This window comes from Henckelia pumila, chromosome 1 (genome assembly GCF_033568475.1).
Source record: "Henckelia pumila isolate YLH828 chromosome 1, ASM3356847v2, whole genome shotgun sequence".
NCBI classification, from domain to species: domain Eukaryota; kingdom Viridiplantae; phylum Streptophyta; class Magnoliopsida; order Lamiales; family Gesneriaceae; genus Henckelia; species Henckelia pumila.
In genome coordinates, this window is record NC_133120.1 from 96,960,043 (window position 1) to 96,981,787 (window position 21,745).

Here is a 21,745-nt window from a genome sequence, read left to right on the forward strand (position 1 = left end):
ACAATATAATGATTAATTTTTTTAAAATAACATGATTTTGATAAGAAATACCAAATTAAAACTTAATATACTGTAATTGATTAGGACTAAAGATATCCTATTTACCTATTTTCCATCTCTAATTCTTCACTTTTCGGTTTATCATTTACTAAATGAAAACGACTATTGTGTTGGTCACTTTTGACTATATTTTTAATTAAATATTTTAAATATTAGAACTTGTCCATGAGATCTATATTTACCAGAAATATAAAACTTTAATATATGAAGAAGAAGAAAAAAAATAAAAAATTGAATGTTATTTATCATATTTTTCAATTCAATTGGGCAGAAACATGAAAGTTAAACCCAAATCAGAGTTGGACCTGGACATTCTCGTTTTTACTAGTGGTTGTACTGGTGCACTTTGGAGTCGGCCCAGCCCAACAAATTGGCGAGACAGCTGGGGTTATATAAGCAGATTCGCAGTTCACCGCCAAAATCACTACTAGTTCAGTCAAATTCAAATATTAGTAGCCGAAACAACTGCAGCAGCGATCGTGCGGGGAAGAATCAAAGCCTAGAAGATTAGCAATGTCAGCAGAAAAGACAATCTCCAAACGAGTGTTGGAGTCGAATAATCTGAAACGAAAGCGAGTCATAGTCGACGATGATTTTGATGCCGCTATATCCAAGTTGGCTTCTGTTTTGCGATTACTATGATCGTGTTTTAAAAAATTCCATGAAATGATGTGATTTTTGTATGAAAATCCAGTGATATCAAAGGAATTTTGAGTGCTCTTCAGCATATCAAGGAGAAAGCGCAAAAGGATGGTCAGAAGAAGAACGAGGAGACTATTTCGAGGCGAGACTCTGCATATCTCTTTAGATCTAACAATTTATTCATGTTTCTGCATTGATTCTACGATATGATTAGAATGTGCTGAAAATTATTACGAAGTAGTTGATCTTTATAGCTCCTTGTTAGCTATTTTTAGATCTCAAATTTTGGAGTATTTGGATCTCTTTACGTGTAGAAGAATGTTCCAAAACTACCGTGATTCTAGATTTCTGTAGTTAACAGAGGATAAATTTAGTTAATTATCTGTGCAAATAGAACATCAATAAGGCTGATAACGTGGAAACGCTTACCAGGTCCTTTCCATCATGTGTTCAGAAATTTCACTGGTAAAGGAACCTTGGTATCTATATCTTTACCCTGAATCACAGCATGTTAGTTCAAAGGAATATGAACGCATATCAATCAATTTTTGGGGAACATAAATTCTAAGCATACTTCAGCAGCTTACATGAATTCAAATAATTTATTCATTGTTGATTATGTTGGGAGAGTGTGCACGCATCACAGAGAGAAAATAAGGTCAAACTCATGTCCATGGCTTTTGTTTTATCTCTTTTTCCCCCCTTGACATAAATAGCTTCAAATCAGAATTGTGCTCTTGCAGATAAATAAACTTGCTTAATAATGAGTGATCATGTTCTTATGCATATCACACAATTGGTGAAATGCTAGGTCACCTTGATAATCTTTAAAATTTCAAGCCATTTGATGACCTTATATGTGATTTTCCTCACAGTGTGTCTTCAGAGATCAAGTCAAGTTTCGATGAATTGAAATCAAAGTTTGAGAAAGAAAGGTGATAGCACGTTTGTGAGCATATAGTTAGTTATCTCACTCTTGCCTGTCATTAACTTTGGGACACTTCATCAACCATGTCTTTTATTGACAGGCAAAACTTTGCAAAGACACTCTACAAGAGCTCAAAAGAGGTGACACACACTGAGAAATGAAAGGGACTTTTCTGAGTATTTTAAAATCATTTCGCTTTCCTTGCTTCAGTTTGAATGCATGTATTCCCTGGATCCTTGCAGTGTGAGAATCTACTGAAGAACGAGACAGCCAAGTTTCAAGAAACTTTTGAGAAGTTCTGCAAGGAGAAAGCTACGCATCTGCAGGCCTTGAAAGGTATTTCCTATGCGTATAATCCATTCATCTCTGACCATATAAAGAGTGCCTGATTTGTGTTATACTTCGGTCTTGACAGATGTGATCTCCAAGTATGAAGGAGAGAAGGAACGATTGTTCATACGATACGAACAACTAAGTGAGAGATCTTTTATAATAATCTATTTAGTATTTCTTACCATAAACCTAAATGCATAAGTAGACATTAAAATATGATTACATCTTTCTTGAATGCTCTCAGGAAAGAAAGAGAAGAATATGTTAAATGAACATGAGAAATCAAGCGCTGCAAGAATAGGCCAATTGGAGGAGTCACTGAAGAAGAAAAAGCAGGTGACATATATATATTCCTTTTGCTTTGTCATCTATATCCATATATGGAAATAAAAGAATAACAATAACTACTTAGGCATGTTTCATGTGCATAGTAATGTAACAAACAATCAATAGAACATGGATGATTTGTAACTCGCTGTAGGATGAAGTTTAATTGAACGTAGATTCGTCTGTGTTATTTTGCAGGATGATAAAACATTCAGCATTCTAAGGAAGACTCTGGGCTCTTTTCTTGGTAACGCTTCAGACGAGGACTTCCCACCTGATGACTGAAAGTTGCTTTTCCGATCAATGGTCTGTCCTGTCCTTCTGACATATGGCACTTCCACTGATGCTTTAATAACTACACACCTTGTAAATTTCCATAAGTTCTTTAAACTAGTTATTGTCGGGACAAGATTGAATTTCCTTTTGATTATTTCCTCGACAAATTTCATAGTAAAACCAGAAACGTTATTTCTCCCTTGATGAGTTGATGTCCAATTACAAAAAAAGGTGATATACTTTTAAAAATTCAAACTACAGCATGAACAATTTGCCTTGCTAGTTGCAGCGTAGTCGATAGGCGAATTTAATTGTGATATAAATGTATGCAAGTCAGTTTTGGGTAATTCAAAATTTAAGTTTAAATCACTTCTCCTGATCTTTGAACAAGACCAATGTATATAGTATATAGTATATACATATACATGATAATCTCCATACATAAATTACTGACAAAGTCAAAGGAGGCAAAAGAGTGGAAAAAAAAGAGTGAGGCCCCCATTCTAAGTTCTTAACCGGTGAGTAGTTGAACTGACAAGACAAGTTGATTCAACGGTTCTCAGCCCGTTGGCTCTCTTTTTTTAAAAAAAATATTATTATTATTATTATTATTATTATTATTTATTTATTTATTTATTTATTTATTTATTTTAACATATGAAAGAGTTGCAAGAATGTGAGTATATTACGTGAGCACTAACTCTATGAAAACGCTACGAACCAAACCTTCATTAATTGTAATGTATTCTAGATTCCACAACTTGCATCATATAAGTCAATTGGTTTTTAAGAAAGATTTAACTTTTTGTGAAAGCTAAATTCAACAAGATACGAATTGAGTATTGATACGTCTAATTTTTTTTTTTAATGATGGTTGGCAATTTAGATTGTGTTTAAAAAATATATAAAATGAATTTAATCAGTTTCTTACAATCCTAAAACTATAACTTGAAAATTGACACCCCTAACTATCCGAGTCTTGGCGTCACGGTTGAGCAGAATTCTGCATTCTCATTAAAATATTTCAAATAAAAAAATGGCAAAAATGCATGCCACCTATTGGTTATGTAAGCTTAAATAGACACATAATTATTTCATATATTCATTATCAGGGTCAAACATTTTTCACTTGAACGTGTAAGTCAAATTCCGAAAATTATAAGAATAAATATGTCATCATGTTTTTATTTTATAATAATATTATATAGTATAATATATATCATTATTGCCTACCTTTTTCATTAGGTTACCAAGAATATAAGGACCCCTCCAAGATTTTCAAGAAGACAGAGTTCACCTCCCAACTTATCAGCCTTTCCTAACACACAATTTTATATCTTAATCCTAACCCTCTTTGCCAAAATATTTCAACTTTAAATATCTTTATACACTTCTAGTGTTAGTTCACAATTTTCATTTGTTTAAAAAATATTTAACCTCCGTATTCATTATAATTGATGGGTTTAGATTATAAAGGCAGGATTCCCATGTTTGTGCTGAGGCTGGTGGCCTTGGCTGCCTTAGTTACTGCAACATTGATCATGGTCACAAGCCATGACTCGGCTGAATTTTTTAGCATCAAATTCGAAGCCAATTACAAGAAATCACCGGCTTTCAAGTAAGTTCATGACCATTTCATTTCACCTGCCAATTAGTTTTATAGCCTTATACTGTCATTAATGAATATTATCAAATTAAACTATCTCTTTGTTTGAACTAGGAGCGGATAATCGTGTTTTCTATCAGGTTATTTAAAAAAAAAATGGACATTTGATAGTAACATTTGATATTATCAAACCATCACTTTGTTTGAACTGAATTGAAAACGCAGAATCGTGTTTTAATTCTATCAGATTATTAGAAAAATAGACGTTTGATTGTTATAACATTTGACATTTGTGCAGCTATTTTGTAATAATGAATGCAATAGCAAGTGGCTACACCTTTATACTATCCTTTCTCCCGGCTAAGACTTCTTACGACCACGTGGTCTTGGTTCTCGATTTAGTAAGCTTAGTTTGATTGTTAATCTTTATTTTCTTTATTTTGCAAATACTTGTGGAATAAAAAAGGGAAAAAGGGCTTTTTGCAATTGTATTTTTGCATTTTCTCTCCATTCTGTGAGTATATTGTCAACACACCTCTGATATTTTGGCTACGAAAATATATTTTCGAACATTAGTTGACCTACTGTATGGATGTGACAAAACCCACGCAAATTAAAATAAAAAATAATAGTAATACGTGTCATAAACAAAAATATTCTATTTTGCGATTGAAAAAAGTTGTATTTGTCCCTATTTTGGTTGATAGGTTATGACATTATTGCTGGATTCTAGCATATCGGCATGTTTGGCTATTGGCCAATTGGGGAAGAATGGAAATAGCAATGCTGGTTGGCTACCAATTTGCGGCCAAGTTCCTAAATTTTGTGACCATGTTACGGCTGCTCTTATTGCTGGCTTCGTGGCTTCAATTATTTATCTTATCATAGTTATTTACTCTCTTCATAATCTCATTAATTTACTCGCTCTAAAGTCTTAGATTCGAACAATTCTTCATTTTAATCATGCACATTTCCTTTTTGACTTTTTGTCCTTAATTATTTGTGAATTATTGCATGTACTTCTTGTGAGTTTGTGTCCAACCATGTTATATTGTACAACTTTGAATTGTGACCATGTTACGGCTGCTCTATATATGCTAACTATATATTGAGTTGAAGATTTTGTGACGCACGTACATGTATAATATGGCAACGACAAAAATGTAATTTCTCCTTAGAAATTAAAATTTGTTGTAATATTGCCATTGCGATGAAGGGCTGGTAAAATTTTGCATGTGTGTACACAATCTCGCTAATATGTTGGAATTTGCAATGGGAAAAAAAAGTTAATGGCCTAAAACTGTGAATTAATTACTGATTCGACCAAAAAACAAATAAAAAACGAAAAATATGTAAATTCCATGATTAAAATAATGTAATTTCCCCATTGCGGTATATTCATGTGTACTTGCATGCACGCATATATGTCTAGAACTTTGTTACCACAATAATATATTGCCATGATATATCAAAATGAATAATGTTAAAAAATATTCATCAACTTAAAAAAATATATACATGCAGATCACTAAAAATCAAAACTCGTCCATATATATTCTGGGAAATTTATTCCAAGCCATAATTTTTCACGAACACACCGACAATAATACTGCATTCCTTCTACAGGTTCTTACAAATCAGCACAGAGCAAACTTAATTAAACTAACCTACACACATTATCATACATTATTCAAGGCTCCAAAATGTTTTACACCTCATGTTACATATATATATGTAGAGTATTTCTCTCTAGATATATGAACAAGAAGTGTAACACCACGTTGGAACAAAAGATCAGAACGGAACCACACAAAAGATAATAGTTATTTATACACATACATTGCCAGAGAATGCTTCCACAAGCCTCGGATAGAGCTTGCCCAGCATAATCTTGAATCCAGTCGAGCTTCCTTTGCGATTTTCTTGTTCAGTTTCCCTGATGCTGAACGGATAACCTATTGGAGCTCCTTCCATATATGCCTTACAAGCCAATAAAATACTGCTGCCTCGTCGACTAAAGTGTTCCTTGACGAGTCCCTCAAAATGCTGTTCGAAAATTTGACAGAACTGAGTTCCAAATTCAAGAATTCATACACAAGACCAGACTTGGTAGATTAACAATATACCTTAGGTGGTTTGCGTAGTATGTATAACATGGATGTGCAGCTGAGAATAAAAGCATTTTCGTTGTAGTTGAGGGAGTTCTTTTCGCCCTCGGGTTTCCCTATCTGAGAATCATATCCCGCCTCATTGAAATAAGGCTTTTCATTTAGCACCAGGGCCTGAAGAGAGAGGAGGACTTGAAGTATTGTGGACGATCCTGGATTCCAAATTTCGGTATCTGCTCCATTCCATGTGTTGAGAAGACTCAGACACACTTTTCCGGATTCGTACAAATTAGGATTGATCCGAAGTCCACCAGAGTTATAGTGCACCATCTGCATGAATATGGAGTTCATAAATAGTGCAACTTCTTCACTAAGATGTATACAAGTAAAAATATTTGCTTACTGGTGGATCGTTGGGATATTGTGGAGGTAGATGGACATCAAAAAAAAATAATCCATCATGATACGGAGTCCCGGCACTCCCAACAACTGCTGCCCTAAGCAAGTCCATCCTATCCTCATACACACGTGCATAAATCGTTTCTGTCAAGAACATAGAAAAGCCATATTTCAGTGTTTCTCTGTTTATTGGATGATAGGACGGATTTTCCAAATAAATTAACTTCAAGAATATATCATCAGATATCTAAAGCCACCAAGAATGTGCATGGCCGGCTCCATGGGGCAAGGGAGACAGCGGCCCCTTCTTAAATTTTTAGGTGAAAAATATCCTTACTTTATAAAAAAATTGTAAACAGTAAAATATCGTTTAAGCCCTTTGATCATCATTAACCAACTCATGTTAGAAGAGTACATGAAAAGAAATTGTCTTCCTTCTTTATCGAATATATATGTTATCAATTATTTTCAAAAATTTTAAGTCACAAGGGACATTGTAAGATCTGAAATTAAAAACTATTTTTTATATTTCGTTATTTTATTTTAATATTTATTGTGGATGATTTTATACACACATGTGTGTGTGTGCGCTTTGGTTTTTTACCCTTAATAAAAGTTCGGGATCCCCCCCTGAGAATGCAGGACTTCTCAGTTCTCACCTGGAAGATTTTTCTCCAGAATGTTCCATTCTTGGTGAACCTTTTTCAGCCAACCTCTTTTCATCTGTGTATGTCAGAACAAAATTAACAAATAAAACTGAACCAAGAGTTGGACAAGAGAACTGGTTTTATCAACTTATATTTCTTTCTGTTACCTGGGAACACTGAAGGCCCGTTCCTGATGCATTGACAAAGTGGTGTTCCGAGCAACCACTAACAATATCAAACTGCTTTAAAAGATTTGGATGCTTGCTGCAAGATGGTGATGCGGTATCACCACTTGATTCTTTACTTTCTTCTGAAGTAATTGTTTGATGTGTCTCCGAGTCATCTATCATCAGAAGCTGGCCACCGGCATGCATATTGCAAAGTTCCAAGGCATCCTCCCCCTTGGGTTTCCCATGATTTCTCTCATCCGTAGATGTGTATCTATATGCGCCAACTAATGCTGTACTTAGAGACTGAAATAGGCTTGAAGTAATACTAGTGCAGACACTAAGAGCAGCTTCAGAAAAGGAAATTGAGCCAGGGTCCTTTGAATTGACGTGATCCAAACCTAGCATATCCTGGCAGGTATGTTTACCTTCAGCACTTGCAAGTTTTGTGAACTTAAACATTAACTTTCTTTTGGAAAGAAATTTTGTTTGCAAAAATGGCATGGTTATTTACCCTGATTGCCACAGGTTTTACGTTTTTGAAAGTGTAAGATAGCACAAATTCATGCAACATACATAAAGGGAGAGAGTACCCTGGTGCTACCTTTACTTCATGGCCTAACGACTGGTTATCCTTCACTTGAATAACCTCATTCGGTTGAAGGACATTTTCACCACTGTGCATAGGAGTAGAAGTCGTCCCTTCACACTTATCAACCTGATAGATCTCATATGGGGCAACCTGTTATGATGTTGAATATTGAATTAGTACTTAAAGAATAGCAAAAATACAAGTCTTTGAATTTAATACCGAAGCTGCAGAATTTTAACAACAAAGTATCGAGAATGCATACCTTACTTATGGCACCTGTAGCCCATTTTACTTCAATATCTCCATTTCTTATATCAATTATGATCCCAATAAGAGATAAGAAATTACTTCTGAGATATTCAGCCTGATCGCTGCCATTTTCAAGGTCAGAGTTTGTCAACGAGCTACAATCTGTGACACCACCAACACACCCGCTCTTCCTAAAAACAGCCTCACCTAGGCTGTACTCATAACCTGGATGTTTCATCAATTCGTAAGCACTCACAATCTCTTCCACCTGTATTTTTTCATCAAAAGTTCCATTCGCAGAGGACTTGCACCATTTCACCTTTACCATTCGTTCTTTACAATCCACACATCTGACAATACCTAATTTTTTGTTTTCACAAGCCTGCAAATTGTCAATCGTTCCCTTTTCCAGCACAAATGAATCGGGAAAAAAATCATGGACATCAAGAATATTGACTGGGTGTAGTGTGCATGATTCAAGTCCTAGTGATTGGCTGCCATCCTGCCACTGTACATCAACCATAGTCTTTGTCTTCACAATAACAGCTGTCTTACTCTCGCTTGCTGTTTCAGACTTCTTATTTCCCTCACCCAGCCGAGACGTGTATAAGCTTGGCAAACTCTGCTCATTTGGAAGAACACACCAATCACCAAGTTGCCAATCTTCATGGGGGAAACATGGCAAAAACGATAAATCTTTTGAATTTTGCAAACGAGGGGGAGCAGGCCATTTAGCACCGTTAATGCCAACACAATCAAGCCAATCAACATACACAAATCCAGTATCAACTTTGCAGATGGTTCCTAAATCTCGTTTACCCCTTCTGTCACCACACAACCAATTAGTTGACTTAGATAGAGAAGACTCAACCTGAACTCTTTGTCCGGGATAGAAAGGATACTGGGGATCTTCGACTAAATCTGGAGATAAGGAAATAATCTTCTCTGGGCCGTTGGCCATAAATTGGCTCTGCCTACCATCGTCAAATGAGATGGTCACACTGTCAACTATCTTTTCGACTTTTCCGAGCCAGATTCCACAAATGACAAAGTCGTTAACTGAAATGGGACGTATTTTCTGGAGTTTTTCAGAACTGATATTATGAATTTTGCTTCCACAAATTGTTTCCAAGTCCACCATCATGTGGACATTGATGACCTTTCCCATTTGCCCCGAGGGGTCAGATGTCATGCAAACTATGTCCCCATGCAGGTATCGGGGCTCAAACAAAAGAAAATCATTAATCTTTTCGATGGTTTCCTCAAGACTTGAAAATATAGAACGGGCCTGCTCTCCATATAAGGATTCAAGGTCGTCCTGATCATCAGAACTGCTGGTTTCGCTGTGGCTATCGAAATCACTGAGTAGAGAATCCATGGTACTGTTTCTTGATAGACAGATGCGGCAGTCCACGAAAGATAATATCAACTATAGAAAGATTTTTGCAGGTTACCCTTACGGTTTATCCCTGCTTGTAATCCATCTATTTATAGTTTCTCCAGGATGGAGAAATGCCAAAGGAGATTTGCCCACGAAGGGAATACAGAGGAAGTCCTTTCAAAACTCTGGTTCCCAACGGAGATTGTACAAAAAAAAAAGGTAGCACAAAGTTCCACCAATAGATCAGACGTTAACAAAAGAAATTCCAGATCAGCAATCAAAACAATTGGAGTTCATTCTCACGAGTACTGGAAATTTCTTACTGCCCTCCGCAGCTATTGACGCAAACTGGCACGGCCTAGCTTGGGGAACTTCAAATTAACCAAAGGACTTTTAAGCTGAACTATTGGAAGAGAATATATATAGTTGAATGGCTTGAAAGAGTATTCTTTCTGAAGCCAAGAATTGCCAAAGGAGATTTGCCCCAAGTGTAGCCAATTTTCAGTTAGCTCCACTCTACGCCAAAGCACTGAGATTTGCCTCTCAAACAAGAAAAATGAAAGTTCAGGCTAACATCAATTAAGAAATGGACAGTAACAGAAATCTGATTTTATTGTCTGCAGCAAGACACTGGATATCTTGGCTTGTTTGAGTAACCATTCTTGTCAACCAGTATGTTTAGCATGTCAAGCTATGCATATCATGAAACCTGCATATGCGCCACATAGTAAAGTAGATAATGTAAGCAAAGAACCCACTCAACGCACTTTCAATCTACACAATTTCCGCTTTGTTCTCCATAAACAAGCATTTAAGTACTAAAGCTATTAACTCAGATATCACAAGAAGTGTAAAACAAAGATAAATCCAGGAAATAACAGGTAAAAAAATGGCATAACTAAAATCTCCACAAATGAAAATAATCTCTCTATTACACTGATCGAGTATAGAAACGAAAGATCAATTACTTCAAATGAAATCAATACAATTGACATAAATGAAATTCTCACGAATCCTTGACAAGTTTCATTATCCCGTCTGTATAAATAACACTAAAAAACAACACATGCATCCACATCAAAATGAATACATGAACATCAGGATCTTCACGTTCAATCCTAGACGAAACTCCTCGTGTAAATTATGAAAAGAAATGGCATTCCAAAGAAAATAACAACAAAAGATTTAAAAACTAATCATAAGAAATTAAAATAAAAATAAATCTCAAGATGATAAAAAGCTTACCTTTTTATAATTTTACGGAGAGAAACACTTGGAACCCAAAAGAAGAACGGTACCAAATGTAGCCAGACAATACTGAATCAGAAACAACCTCCACCAAAAGCTGTCAGAATCCAAGAAAATGGAGCACTGGTCACCACCAAGATAATTTTCTCCCACTTTGTTCAGCTCTTAGCATTATCTTGGCAATTTACCCGCAATTTCTTGGCCAGAGTCCACAGCAAAAAAAGAAAAACAAAGGCAGATGATGGGAAAAAAATGGTTTCGACGTAAAAAAGAAAAAAAGCAAAAGCAAAAGCTCGAGGGAATTTAGAGAGGCCAGCAAGACACCCTCCAAATTCCCTCCATTAATCCATTTTTGCAGGTCTCAAACATGGCAAAAGATTATTTTTCCCCCTATGTTCTTCAAGAGAAAACAGCTATACTCCACTTCTTTATTTCTTCCGTGTGGTGTGATCATCTCACGGTGTTGTGTAACGGTTGTTCGGGGACAGGTAATTAATCCAATGGGATCTTTTCGAATACAAGGAATATACCATGGAATGTTTTTATTTTTTATTATATTATATCAAATTAAATATTTTTTCATACTCCACTTGTCAAAATTGTCAAACACGCAAAACGTTATGAAATGCTAAAGTCAAACTTCAAATTTTACAAGTTTAATCAAATTTAATATGACAAGACCAAACGTGTTTCTAGTTTTTTTTATCATAATTTTAGTTATGTCAAGTAAATAACTAGAATAAAATTTATAAAAAAAATTTACTACAAAAGTAATTGTTAAAAAAAATATTTAGGTGTTTTTTGGAACATTTAAGAGAGAGGGGCCGGTCATAAGTGATATAAATTGTTCAATTAGGTTATTAGCGGCCAAACTCTGCTAGGGAGGATTCGTCACCCCTCAGGCAAAAAAGTTGCAAAATTTGTAATGTATATTTTTTCTAACTAATGTTGTGCAATCTAAAAATTTCAATGTTTAATGTAACACTTACATAAAGTTTATAAAATAATCAACAATTATTCGTATCAAATTGTTTTTCTCTTGTCCTTAGACCACCGACCACTATATGGGAAAAAAGAAGTTTCAAACGTGTGGAGTTTTTGATTTGATAGTCGAAGTGCGTGAAATTTGATACTAAAATTTTAAGTTTTAATCTCACCAAAACATTTTTTGGTGAGCATGTCTATAGAAGAATTATGTGGCACATATAAACTGCATGTATCCGAAGTTTACTCAATGCAAATATGAAAGAGAGAATAATAATCATTGAGTTCTTAGTCATACAAAAACAAAGGAAAAAGAAATTTTGAATGTGACTGTTTACATAGAACAAATAACAGTATGAATCACGGTCTTGGTTGGAATTACCACATTAGCAAGTGCATATATTTTACTAGTGAAAATGACATACATAGGTCTCGTGTAACATTTTGATGCAATATATTAAAACCAAAATTATACGCTTTATGGCCCTTTTGGATTGTCATCTTATTTAGTGGATTACAAAGGGATTCAACACTTAGCTTTTCGGGGATTTGTATCGACTGTTTTTGATAAAGTGGCCCATAGCAAAAACTTGGGATATGCTTCTCAACCGATCACTTTCCTTTCTTTATCGGTTTCTCTTAAAAATGTGGACTTGGACCTAACTCAAAAATCCAAAAATGAACATCTGAAATGTGAATAGCCCAACACATAATGATAAGTCTAAGTTTTGATATCATGTTAAAGAGAATGAACTTGGACTTAACTCAACTAAAAAATTAGCTCAAGCGATGATTTTTCTTGTCTATATATACATCTCTCAGGAATTTTACCTAATCGATGTGAGACAAACACCCAACACTTCAACATTCAAGGCCGGCTCCAAGGAGAGACAGCCTAGGCGGTTGCCTAGGACATTTCCTTGATGTGGGACCTTAATTTTTAAATTGTATTTAATTACCAATAATTTTTAAAAAAATATTAAGTGTCTTTCAATATTTTTGTTACAAATTTAAAATTGTGGTCAATTTTTTGTACTTTGTTTCACATTCTTTAGGTAAAAAAAAAAACTTATTTCTTGTATTAAAAAAAATTATCTTTTTGTCATTAAATTGCTTCTTTTAGATGAATTAGATTGTTTAAATTGTGTCAACTATCCCTATTTGTGTATTGCGATTGATGTTTATTTTTAATTCATTTGGTTTTGGTGTATGAAATTATAAAATTTTGTAATTTTCTTATTCGCTGGACTTTTTTACTCAAATCGTTTATAATTATTCATTTAATCTATTAGTATTTAAATTATAGTTTTTATTTGTTTTATGATAAAAATAAACTATTTACACTTCTTTAGTTTGATTATTCTTATTCTATTTGTACTATGGATTAATACATATCTGACTCGTGAGATTATAGAGTAAATTTATGTTTCAATATTTTTTCTCTTTCAATGTCATATTTTATGTCATTATTTTTAGTTAGAAGTATTTGTAATTTTGATTATTAAATAAATTGATCGTATCGATATTTAATTAAAAAAATTATATAGAACCTTCTCCAGAAAATTAGCCCATGACCTCTAATTTTTTAGAGACTGCACTACCAACAATTTCTAAACCGTCCAAATATCTTAGATACATTATCACACTTTGAACAAGAACCCCGATCCACTATGCATCTTCATCATGATCCTTTCAAGAAGGTGGCAAACCTAAGAATGGAGCTGGGTTTTTTTTAATGTATAAATAAAATTGTAAATATGTTATGTCACACTAAAAAGGCAGCACTTGGAGTCCATCTTGTTGGAACTGATTGAGAGAATATTTAGGTATGCTTTTAAAGCAAATGAGAGCATATTTTTGGTGTGGTCTCAAGTTTTTTTTTTTTTACTATTGGAAACAGTAAAGATGCCCACAGCCCATTATCAAGGGCAGGAAAACTTTACTGGCCACTACTAAAAATAGTCGTGGTATTTTATTCTTCTATATCGTGATATGATATTTTGTCTAAATGATAAAATTTATATGAAATAAGCAAAGCATATTTTGCGGATGATTCCCCGTGTGGTGATGTAGTCATTTCTTTCGACTCTTTGTCCTAATATTGGTCGATGGCAAAGATGGTGGATTATTATGGGAGGCTTATTTTTCAATTAAAAACACACTGGGCTTGAAAATCTAAGTGATCTTTTGGTGCTTGTAATTCATGCAATATCAAATTTAATTGTTCTTGACTCGATTCAATTGTTTTTATTCCAGGGAAAGTATCAATAATGCACAGGTCAATACCCATAACCTAAAAAGGTCCAATTTTTTTAAGGATGCTTTATGTAATGGAGAATAATATACATGCATGTTAAGAGTGGAGAAACTATTGATATGACAAAGACTTCCATCATAGCATCACGAAGTTTCAAAAAAGGCTCCTCAAAATGCTTTAGAAAAGTTATTTGCACGTATTCTTGGCGCTGTAGAAGCGAGATGGTCTACCTTGATTTTATAGAATATACAAAACAGAGTAAACTTTCATAGTCGAAAATTGGAGAGAAAGAGATCATGGGGCAAACATCACATCGATTTGAAAATTTTTCGTTCGAAAGGATTACATCATCCCATGGAAGGCACTAGTGTTCTTGAATAAGTATTCCCTAATTATTCAGCTAACATAAATGGAGATAAGATGAAGTCTCCAAAAATGGGTATTGTGCACTCTATAGTGTCACAACTCTCGAACTTAATAATTAATATCAGGTTGAGAGAGAGAGAGAGAGAGAGACCAAATTTCTTATAAGAAAATCCAACACAGATGCCTCGACGCCGTCAGTTACTAACTTACTGTTCAGTGCAGGTGTAGAATTGGAAGTTTAGATGAGGAACAGTTGTTTCCACTTGCCAGATATTGCATCCATAGCTGCTTGCAAGAAGTTCACCACGAGAATAAAAATTACACGTTTATCTTATCGGTGAAGGCAAAAAACTTAATAATGAAAGCTATGATAAATGCACAGAACACCGAACAGCCATGAGAATTCACGACAACGGCCTAGAAAATTAAGTAATTTGAAAGAGAATGTAAGTCGGGCATTCTCTAGTCATCAGAGGATCTAGGCACATAGGTTCTGGGCCTCCAGCTCGAATACTTAATAACACCGGCGCTCAAGACCTTCCTCGAGCCTTAAGGTGCACCAAACCCCAGGCTTAGGACAAAGATGTGCGTCCAGAAGAGAAAGTGCGCTTTGTCACTCCCAAAGTGCAAGAACTGCGGCTTAAGCCTAAAACACACGGCTTATGGATTTGTAATAAATATGAGACATCATACAGTTATGGGCAATTGAGCATGTCCCAAACCCAGCCCAATGATATCCCAACTGAAGGCCAGCTCAAACCAAAGGGAGTTGTCCACACACCATTCACTCACTGAAAGTTTAAAATAAAAGATAGGGTTCTACTTATTTTATCTTCATAGGCCTTCCGTTGGGATATCATAAGACTGGTTTTCGGGCGTAATGCCCATAACACATTCTTATCTGGAAGTTTTTTGGTCTTTAAAACTAAAAAAAATTACCAATATGTTTAAATACAAAACCTCTGCAAAGAAGAAAAAATGACGAGAAAGTAAAAGGCGTTTTAACAAGTAGCAGGTAAAGACCCTACCATGCAATCTTGGAGTTTCTAAATAGCTTCAATCGCCAACTTCTTCAGCTTCTCTTTCTTTTCCGTCTTTAAAGGTATTACTTTTTCTGGCTTCTCAATTCCTTGTATATCTGTTATCCTTAACTTGGTCAACTCCTGATATTTTCCAAGGAAAAATGTCAGAGATTTTTACTCACACAAATGAAATACAAATAATCAAGCACTGCATTTAAGAAAAATCACGATAAAAAAGTGAAGCAACATAAACCCATCAAGATTTAGCTTAGGAATGTATCTAATGTAAATCCGAATTACCTGTCGATGACCTTTTGTTCTTCTATAGTTTTTCCTTCTCTTTTTCTTGAATATAATCACTTTTGCATCTAATGCCTGCATGATAAACGAAACATCAGAAATTAAACTCTTAGAATAAAATTCCAAGATGAGATGGTGAAAAATTGAAACAAGAAAAAGGAAAGGCTTGCTTGAAAAATCTTTTAGTAAAAGTGATGAGTAGTTAGATGTTGGAAGTAGCAACGAACGAGTAAATATAATCTAGAATTTCGTACATGCTCCTCGACAACAGCATGAACCGCTGCATCAGGCAAAGTCGGCCGGCCAATGATCGTCTGAGACTTTGAGCCTAACATAAGAACCTTATTGAGAATCAACTGCAAGAACACGGTAATAAATGAATAAAAAATTAATTCAACTGAAACTGCACCAACTTCAAGCAATTAATTAGCACTGATAGCTTAATATCTAGATGAATGAGTTAAATCGAAGTCCTGACTTGGATAATCAGCACAAAAGGCAAACAGAAGCACTACAGATCTCTAAATGAAACAGCTTGAAAATGAGTAGGAAAAGTGATAATTAGATGAACAGAAAAGAAAATACAAGTAATTTTGATTTTTAGTCATATTAGGTTCAAAACCATTTGGAAAAATGGTTAACCATATAGATATGTTGAAACTTGTTACATTGAGGGAAAATATTACTGACTTTTTTTTTTCTATTATCCTAGTGGTAAATGTAGAAATCAAGAACACCAGATTGTCGTTTTACATAAGCATTTTAACCAAGAAAAGCCACAAACACATTGATGCATGAAAAGAATTTCACCTATTCACCTAATGATGGGGTTGCTGTGAGGTATAATGCAGTTAACACCTTATCAGATAAAGTTGTAAATTGTAATTAATAATGCCAAAGCCTTCAGAGACCATGGAATATAGGCTCCGAACCAATTGGGCTTAACAGGAATAAAGGACCTTAATAATAAAGAAGGCCGACTTAATGAATATGACCTCTGAACTCACATACCTTAGAATTCAATTTCTGAAAAACTCAACCTTGCAGGTAATCGGGCAACCATGAACTTATTCTTTAACATTATAGCAGGTAAATTAACTACAAATCTGGCACATTTGTTGATAAAACAATGTACAACACCACAAGATTTTAAAGTACAACACTAACCTTGTCATTGATATCACAGAACTTCAACCTCTCTGTGAAAATGCTATCCCCGTTGCTCACTTTAAACTGATGCGACCCAATCTAGTATATTAGAAATCAAATAGGATTAATGGGAATAAAGATCTTAAAAGACAAAAGGGCTTGATTGGGCAAAAACAAAAAAACATATGATCCAGGTCTAGTGCACACATATCCGTTACACAAATATTTAATTCAATACAGTAGTCATAAGCACAACATTTTCGTGAAAATTTAAGAGCTTTCTCAAGTTGCCAACTTTGAAAAGAAAACCAAGAGAACGATTAATGAACCTGAACAATGGCGAATACGGGTTCGTAAGGTTTGAAAACCAGGTCAGATTCCTGGAGCGGGCCAATGACTTTGTACCCAATTTCAGCAGCTTCTCGGTCTTTATCCTCAGCTGATAAAACAGCTTCCTCAGCCTCATTTTCAGTTTCCTCTGCTTCATCGTCACTTTCATCCGTGTCATCATCATCATCGGTGGATGAGAAATGCCGGGAAAACAGAAAGCGGTGTGGAGAGGCAGAAAAACGATTGCAAATGCGATTGATAGGCTCGGGGTTCTGGGATTGGGGGAGGAAGTAGATTGAGGCAGGGGCACGGATATGGGAAAGGGGGATTAGGGTTTTAGATGATTGGAAATAACGGGTCAAGGATTGAAGGCAACGTCGATTTGCCATTGTTGTCACTTCCCTTGAGTTCTTTCGCAGGGTTTTTGACTGAATGTGAATCTAGGGTTTAGTTTCTACTTAAATCGCAGTTTCTATTTGCGCTTTTTCCTTCTTCTCCCCAACAAGACCAGAAAGGACCATGTATGATCAATTAATTATAGCCATTAATATCATTCATTCTCACGATTTTGTTAGAACATAATATTTTAGATTCATTGAATTGTTTCGAGATTTCTTTAAAAAAGATTACTATATTTTGAGCTATAGCCAATTCTTGTTTTTGTAAATTGTGATTTTCATTTTAGTCTTCGTAATTTTTTTTTTTTTTTTGAGAAAGGTCTTCGTAATTTTGTTAAACTAGTTCTAATATAGAATCTCCATGCTTCAAATATTCAATTTGTTTAATTTATATATATACATCAGAATAAAAAAAAAAATCGATCAATGTAACATTAGTAACCAAAAAAAATATAAGCGGAAATACAACTCCCAAAATTTCTAGTCAAAAATTTCGCTCCATGCTACCGGTAACTTTGATCGCGCTTATGGTCTTCCGGTGGCGCTTAGACTTCCTATGTTTCCCACGCCCACTGGAAGCCTTCTTCACTGGAAAGCTTGCTAAATTCTCTGTGGAGGTGTAGTTCAGATTTTCAATGGTTATGGAAGGTAGCGGCCGAGGATGAACGTTAGCAGGAGAATCCGGAGGCGGCAGGGGAGCCCAGTGCTCAAGCAAGTCTCTGTGGTATCCCTGCGACAATAAACCAGTCTAAGGTTGCTGAGATGCATCTATAGGCATTGGTATACACTTAATAACCCGCTTGATCCAATTAAGCTAAGTTGCTTTTTCTCTTCATTGAACTCTACAAACTTAAAGCAAAAAGACAATACAAGCAGAAGCTTTTTGGAAGTTACTTGTGGATACATAAAATTATAACACCTTTATTTACCTGAATGACAAAGTTGTGTCTCGCACAGTCCAAGAACATGTCGATCGTGTAATTAGTCTTCAACCAGATCGTGTAAATCTATCCACTTGATTAAACCAGAGGCAAGTGAAGATCGAGGTTGGAGATTGGACTATAAGTCTATAACACATCCTTTGGGGACATCTGACCACATCCAAACGAAGGTTCATAAAACATGTAATGACGGGACAATCACCACGTTAAGAATAATGCAAGTATAGGGAATGAGATTTGTTGATTGGATGTACAGTCCTACTACTGGTTATTGGGAATTTATCAGCGGAGAATGGGGTTAAGAGTTAAGCCCTCTTTTTTATAAAACTCGATTTGAAAATCAATGGAAGAATTTTCATACTTCTCGACAGCCTTGTTAGCTTCTGCTTCTACGAAAACATCAAAACACCTAAAATGCCTCGCTATGGCGAAGCTAGCATTTTTCCTCCATAAAAACCTGGAATATCATTAAAATACATTTCAGTTCCAAATAAATAAACAATAGAAAAGGGATAGTGTTTCCATCCTCACCTAAGCAGGCAAGTATTGGTTGCGTATACTGGTACCTTTCGAGATTTTGATACGGATCAACGACCAGTTCCAGTTTTGCATCCACAGTGAATACCTGGCAAAGTTTACCTTTCCATTACGTCTTGGATCAGAATAAGGTAAATTGTGCACAACTAGAATCCTCCACAGCCCAATTTTCTTGTCACTGCTGAGTTCAGTATAATTTTTTAGAAAAGCTTCTGTTTGTTCATCCACAAAGATATGAAAACAGGAATTTCGCTTGGTATATTCACTAATATTTTTTGGTTGCCGTATTATATCGAACCCCTGTTCATGAAATGATTCTTTCGTCAATTAACCAAATACTCTCACTTAAAAGTGAAACAATACATAAGTAAGTCGGTAACAAATATCGCTGATGCAACAACCACCCCTTGGCAAGTTTCCATCTCAAGAAGGTCCGAATCAGCTACGTCAAAATTGTCTGATGGCCAGGCTTCACTCCTCTGACAAACCTCACACGCACCTAGCATCAGAGTTCTGTTTAAGTTGAATGATGCAAAGAAATTAAATACACTAAAGTATTCGAGGAAACAGCTTCGAGACGATACTATCATACCCACAGTGCACATTCATGGACTCCTTCACATCAAATGAATCACTTCTCTGCCTCAATGACGGATACCCACCGAACTCAGAACCTCCGAATTCAGTTTTAGTTAAGTTGTCTTCTCACACTAAGTCAAATTTTTAAGCACGGGAAAGAAGGATGGCGCTATTGGCATAAGTACATTTTCCATAGGAAGGTAGCAAACTGGGCATGCTGAGAAAGCAAACAGCAAGAAAGAAAATGCGCCAAAAAGGAAAACCTCGGTCATAACATGAACTAGTAAAAACTCATGCATATACAGGAAAAAAGGGAAAGCCCACAAAGCATAATGTTCTAACTCATGACGGGGTCCAGTACTCTTTTTGTCCACTGGTGGCGGAGGTAATGTAAAACTCTCACATGGATTCCCAGAAGGAAGAGTATACCCAAGAAAAGTTGCAGGTGCTGAAGGTGGAGGGGCTACATTTGCAAGTTTTTCTCCATTTCCTCGAGTTTGGAAGAGAAAGTTTCGTTCACATTATCCTTCTCGTCGAATAATGGGCCTGGATTGCACATCAATTTTCGGAATAATGGTTTCTCGAGTAACTTCACCTGAAAGTAACCAACCACGAAGCACAAAATTAACTTCTCATAGTAAACAGCCGGGTTTTGATAACATAATATAGAGAAGCTGTGGAGTTCATGAATGGGAAGTCCTGGTAAGCTAATGCCCAAATTAAACAAAATCAAAACCACAGTTTTCAAATTTTGAGAAACCAACCTTTACCATTAAACAACACCCATACGAAACCACAGCAGAAACAAGAGACAAGAGAAGCATTCCAATCTTGTTTCGAGGGGCGAATTTGCAGATCCAATGGAACAATTTATCCTTTTCCTTAAACATCTTGGTGAGCTTTCTTGATTGTGTAAAACTTTTCTTGATTGTGTAAAACTAGACGACGCTCTCATCCGTGAAACGAATATTTATAATAATAAGTAATACTTTTGACATAAATTATAATACTTTTTTATGGATAATTCATATAAAAGATCCGTGTCATAAATATGACCTTTAAGACCGTTTCATAAAAGTTTTTGCCTTCTTGATTCTTGATGACACAATAGGTGTTGTTTGGATAGACAATGACAACAAACTGTTCTGAATTTGCTGCAATGATCCATTACTTCCTGAAGATCGAAGATCCAACGACCCTGTAGTCATTGTTGTCCCCTCGATCCACATACTTCACCTCTCATTTCCCTTAATCCCACCTCCATATTCAGACAATGTGTGTAAAAAAATTCCCCAAATTTTGAATCTTTACCCCTTTACCGCTATACGAATCCACTAATACCGATCCAAATACAAGAAAAAAGCACAAAAAACGTTAAATTGGACTGGCTATAAATTGGACTGGCTACTCATCAGACCTACACCGCCAAATCGATCAAAATCAAGAACAACTATGCACATCCACTGCCTACAGAATAGACTACAGTGGACTCTAAACTCGACAAAACCCAGTTAGAATTCGATATTTATTATATAAATTTTTTTATGAAATCCCAGTATCAAAACACTGGTGTCCAATCAAAACTATGAATTAACGTATAACATTTATAACAAGTCCGTATTCAACTGAGTACTGGTGATAATATAAATTACATTAATTAATTAATGAGCTAGATAATTGCATGGCACAGAAAAAAATTGAAGAGTTGGCGGAGATTGAATCCTAGATTATTCTTCCTATGTTGCATAAATCAGTGAGGAAATACTACAGACTAACGTGGCCTTTTTTTTTTTTTTTTTTTAATCTAACGTGCGCATCCTTAAATAATGAATAAACCTCATAAATCTGAGTATATTTAAAATTAATATTGGAGTTACTTTAGGGGTTTGCCGATTAAATTGCTAATCAAGTTGTTATTT

The 21,745-nt window shown here is 35.3% G+C and overlaps 4 protein-coding genes and 1 long non-coding RNA gene across 7 annotated transcripts; 2 read left to right on the forward strand and 3 right to left on the reverse strand.

Annotated features, from left to right (window-relative positions):
• Positions 1-501: 501 nt before the first annotated feature.
• Positions 502-2,717, forward strand: LOC140876273 (uncharacterized). The gene is made up of 8 exons (XM_073280191.1): positions 502-674; positions 755-844; positions 1,578-1,637; positions 1,731-1,770; positions 1,873-1,966; positions 2,046-2,105; positions 2,208-2,299; positions 2,489-2,717. The coding sequence occupies exons 1-8, from the start codon at positions 574-576 to the stop codon at positions 2,573-2,575; spliced, it is 624 nt and encodes a 207-aa protein (XP_073136292.1). The 5' UTR covers positions 502-573; the 3' UTR covers positions 2,576-2,717.
• A 1,128-nt stretch (positions 2,718-3,845) lies between these two features.
• On the forward strand, positions 3,846-5,233 carry LOC140876129 (CASP-like protein 1C1). The gene is made up of 3 exons (XM_073280007.1): positions 3,846-4,184; positions 4,471-4,573; positions 4,880-5,233. Exons 1-3 carry the CDS (start codon positions 4,024-4,026, stop codon positions 5,108-5,110), a joined length of 495 nt encoding a protein of 164 aa, XP_073136108.1. The 5' UTR covers positions 3,846-4,023; the 3' UTR covers positions 5,111-5,233.
• Positions 5,234-5,663: 430 nt separating this feature from the next.
• On the reverse strand, positions 5,664-9,715 carry LOC140880660 (probable ubiquitin-conjugating enzyme E2 24). The gene is made up of 7 exons (XM_073285292.1): positions 8,348-9,715; positions 8,098-8,235; positions 7,494-7,904; positions 7,339-7,402; positions 6,684-6,823; positions 6,299-6,610; positions 5,664-6,218 (listed from the first exon to the last, which is right to left on the reverse strand). Exons 1-7 carry the CDS (start codon positions 9,710-9,712, stop codon positions 6,000-6,002), a joined length of 2,649 nt encoding a protein of 882 aa, XP_073141393.1. The 5' UTR covers positions 9,713-9,715; the 3' UTR covers positions 5,664-5,999.
• Positions 9,716-14,500: 4,785 nt separating this feature from the next.
• On the reverse strand, positions 14,501-17,934 carry LOC140875154 (large ribosomal subunit protein bL21m). 2 transcript variants are annotated; one of them, XM_073278719.1, is made up of 6 exons: positions 17,371-17,930; positions 17,060-17,140; positions 16,147-16,248; positions 15,893-15,967; positions 15,599-15,733; positions 14,501-14,855 (listed from the first exon to the last, which is right to left on the reverse strand). In XM_073278719.1, the coding sequence occupies exons 1-5, from the start codon at positions 17,758-17,760 to the stop codon at positions 15,617-15,619; spliced, it is 765 nt and encodes a 254-aa protein (XP_073134820.1). In that variant the 5' UTR covers positions 17,761-17,930; the 3' UTR covers positions 14,501-14,855; positions 15,599-15,616. The 2 variants fall into 2 exon arrangements, with proteins under 2 accessions (XP_073134820.1, XP_073134821.1); XM_073278720.1 differs by lacking the exon at positions 14,501-14,855 and having other exon boundaries at positions 14,934-15,733; positions 17,371-17,934.
• Positions 17,935-18,142: 208 nt separating this feature from the next.
• Positions 18,143-20,742, reverse strand: LOC140875257 (uncharacterized). 2 transcript variants are annotated; one of them, XR_012148380.1, is made up of 6 exons: positions 20,591-20,742; positions 19,840-20,421; positions 19,242-19,746; positions 19,072-19,167; positions 18,699-18,860; positions 18,143-18,499 (listed from the first exon to the last, which is right to left on the reverse strand). It is a non-coding gene; the product is annotated as an uncharacterized lncRNA (long non-coding RNA). The 2 variants fall into 2 exon arrangements; XR_012148379.1 differs by having other exon boundaries at positions 18,699-19,167.
• Positions 20,743-21,745: the final 1,003 nt, after the last annotated feature.

Excerpts from the sequence above, each read along its gene's own strand:
- LOC140876273 (XM_073280191.1), top strand. The coding sequence starts at position 574 with ATGTCAGCAGAAAAGACAATCTCCAAACGAGTGTTGGAGTCGAATAAT. Across the intron at positions 845-1,577 it reads AACGAGGAGACTATTTCGAG|TGTGTCTTCAGAGATCAAGT; the intron begins GCGAGACTCTGC and ends TTTTCCTCACAG. Across the intron at positions 1,771-1,872 it reads TCTACAAGAGCTCAAAAGAG|TGTGAGAATCTACTGAAGAA; the intron begins GTGACACACACT and ends GGATCCTTGCAG.
- LOC140876129 (XM_073280007.1), top strand. The coding sequence starts at position 4,024 with ATGGGTTTAGATTATAAAGGCAGGATTCCCATGTTTGTGCTGAGGCTG. Across the intron at positions 4,185-4,470 it reads AAGAAATCACCGGCTTTCAA|CTATTTTGTAATAATGAATG; the intron begins GTAAGTTCATGA and ends ACATTTGTGCAG. Across the intron at positions 4,574-4,879 it reads TGGTCTTGGTTCTCGATTTA|GTTATGACATTATTGCTGGA; the intron begins GTAAGCTTAGTT and ends TTTGGTTGATAG.
- LOC140880660 (XM_073285292.1), bottom strand. The coding sequence starts at position 9,712 with ATGGATTCTCTACTCAGTGATTTCGATAGCCACAGCGAAACCAGCAGT. Across the intron at positions 7,403-7,493 it reads CGGGCCTTCAGTGTTCCCAG|ATGAAAAGAGGTTGGCTGAA; the intron begins GTAACAGAAAGA and ends TGACATACACAG. Across the intron at positions 6,611-6,683 it reads AATATCCCAACGATCCACCA|ATGGTGCACTATAACTCTGG; the intron begins GTAAGCAAATAT and ends ATATTCATGCAG.
- LOC140875154 (XM_073278719.1), bottom strand. The coding sequence starts at position 17,760 with ATGGCAAATCGACGTTGCCTTCAATCCTTGACCCGTTATTTCCAATCA. Across the intron at positions 16,249-17,059 it reads TCTGTGATATCAATGACAAG|TTGATTCTCAATAAGGTTCT; the intron begins GTTAGTGTTGTA and ends GTGTTCTTGCAG. Across the intron at positions 15,968-16,146 it reads ATGCTGTTGTCGAGGAGCAT|GCATTAGATGCAAAAGTGAT; the intron begins GTACGAAATTCT and ends TTTATCATGCAG.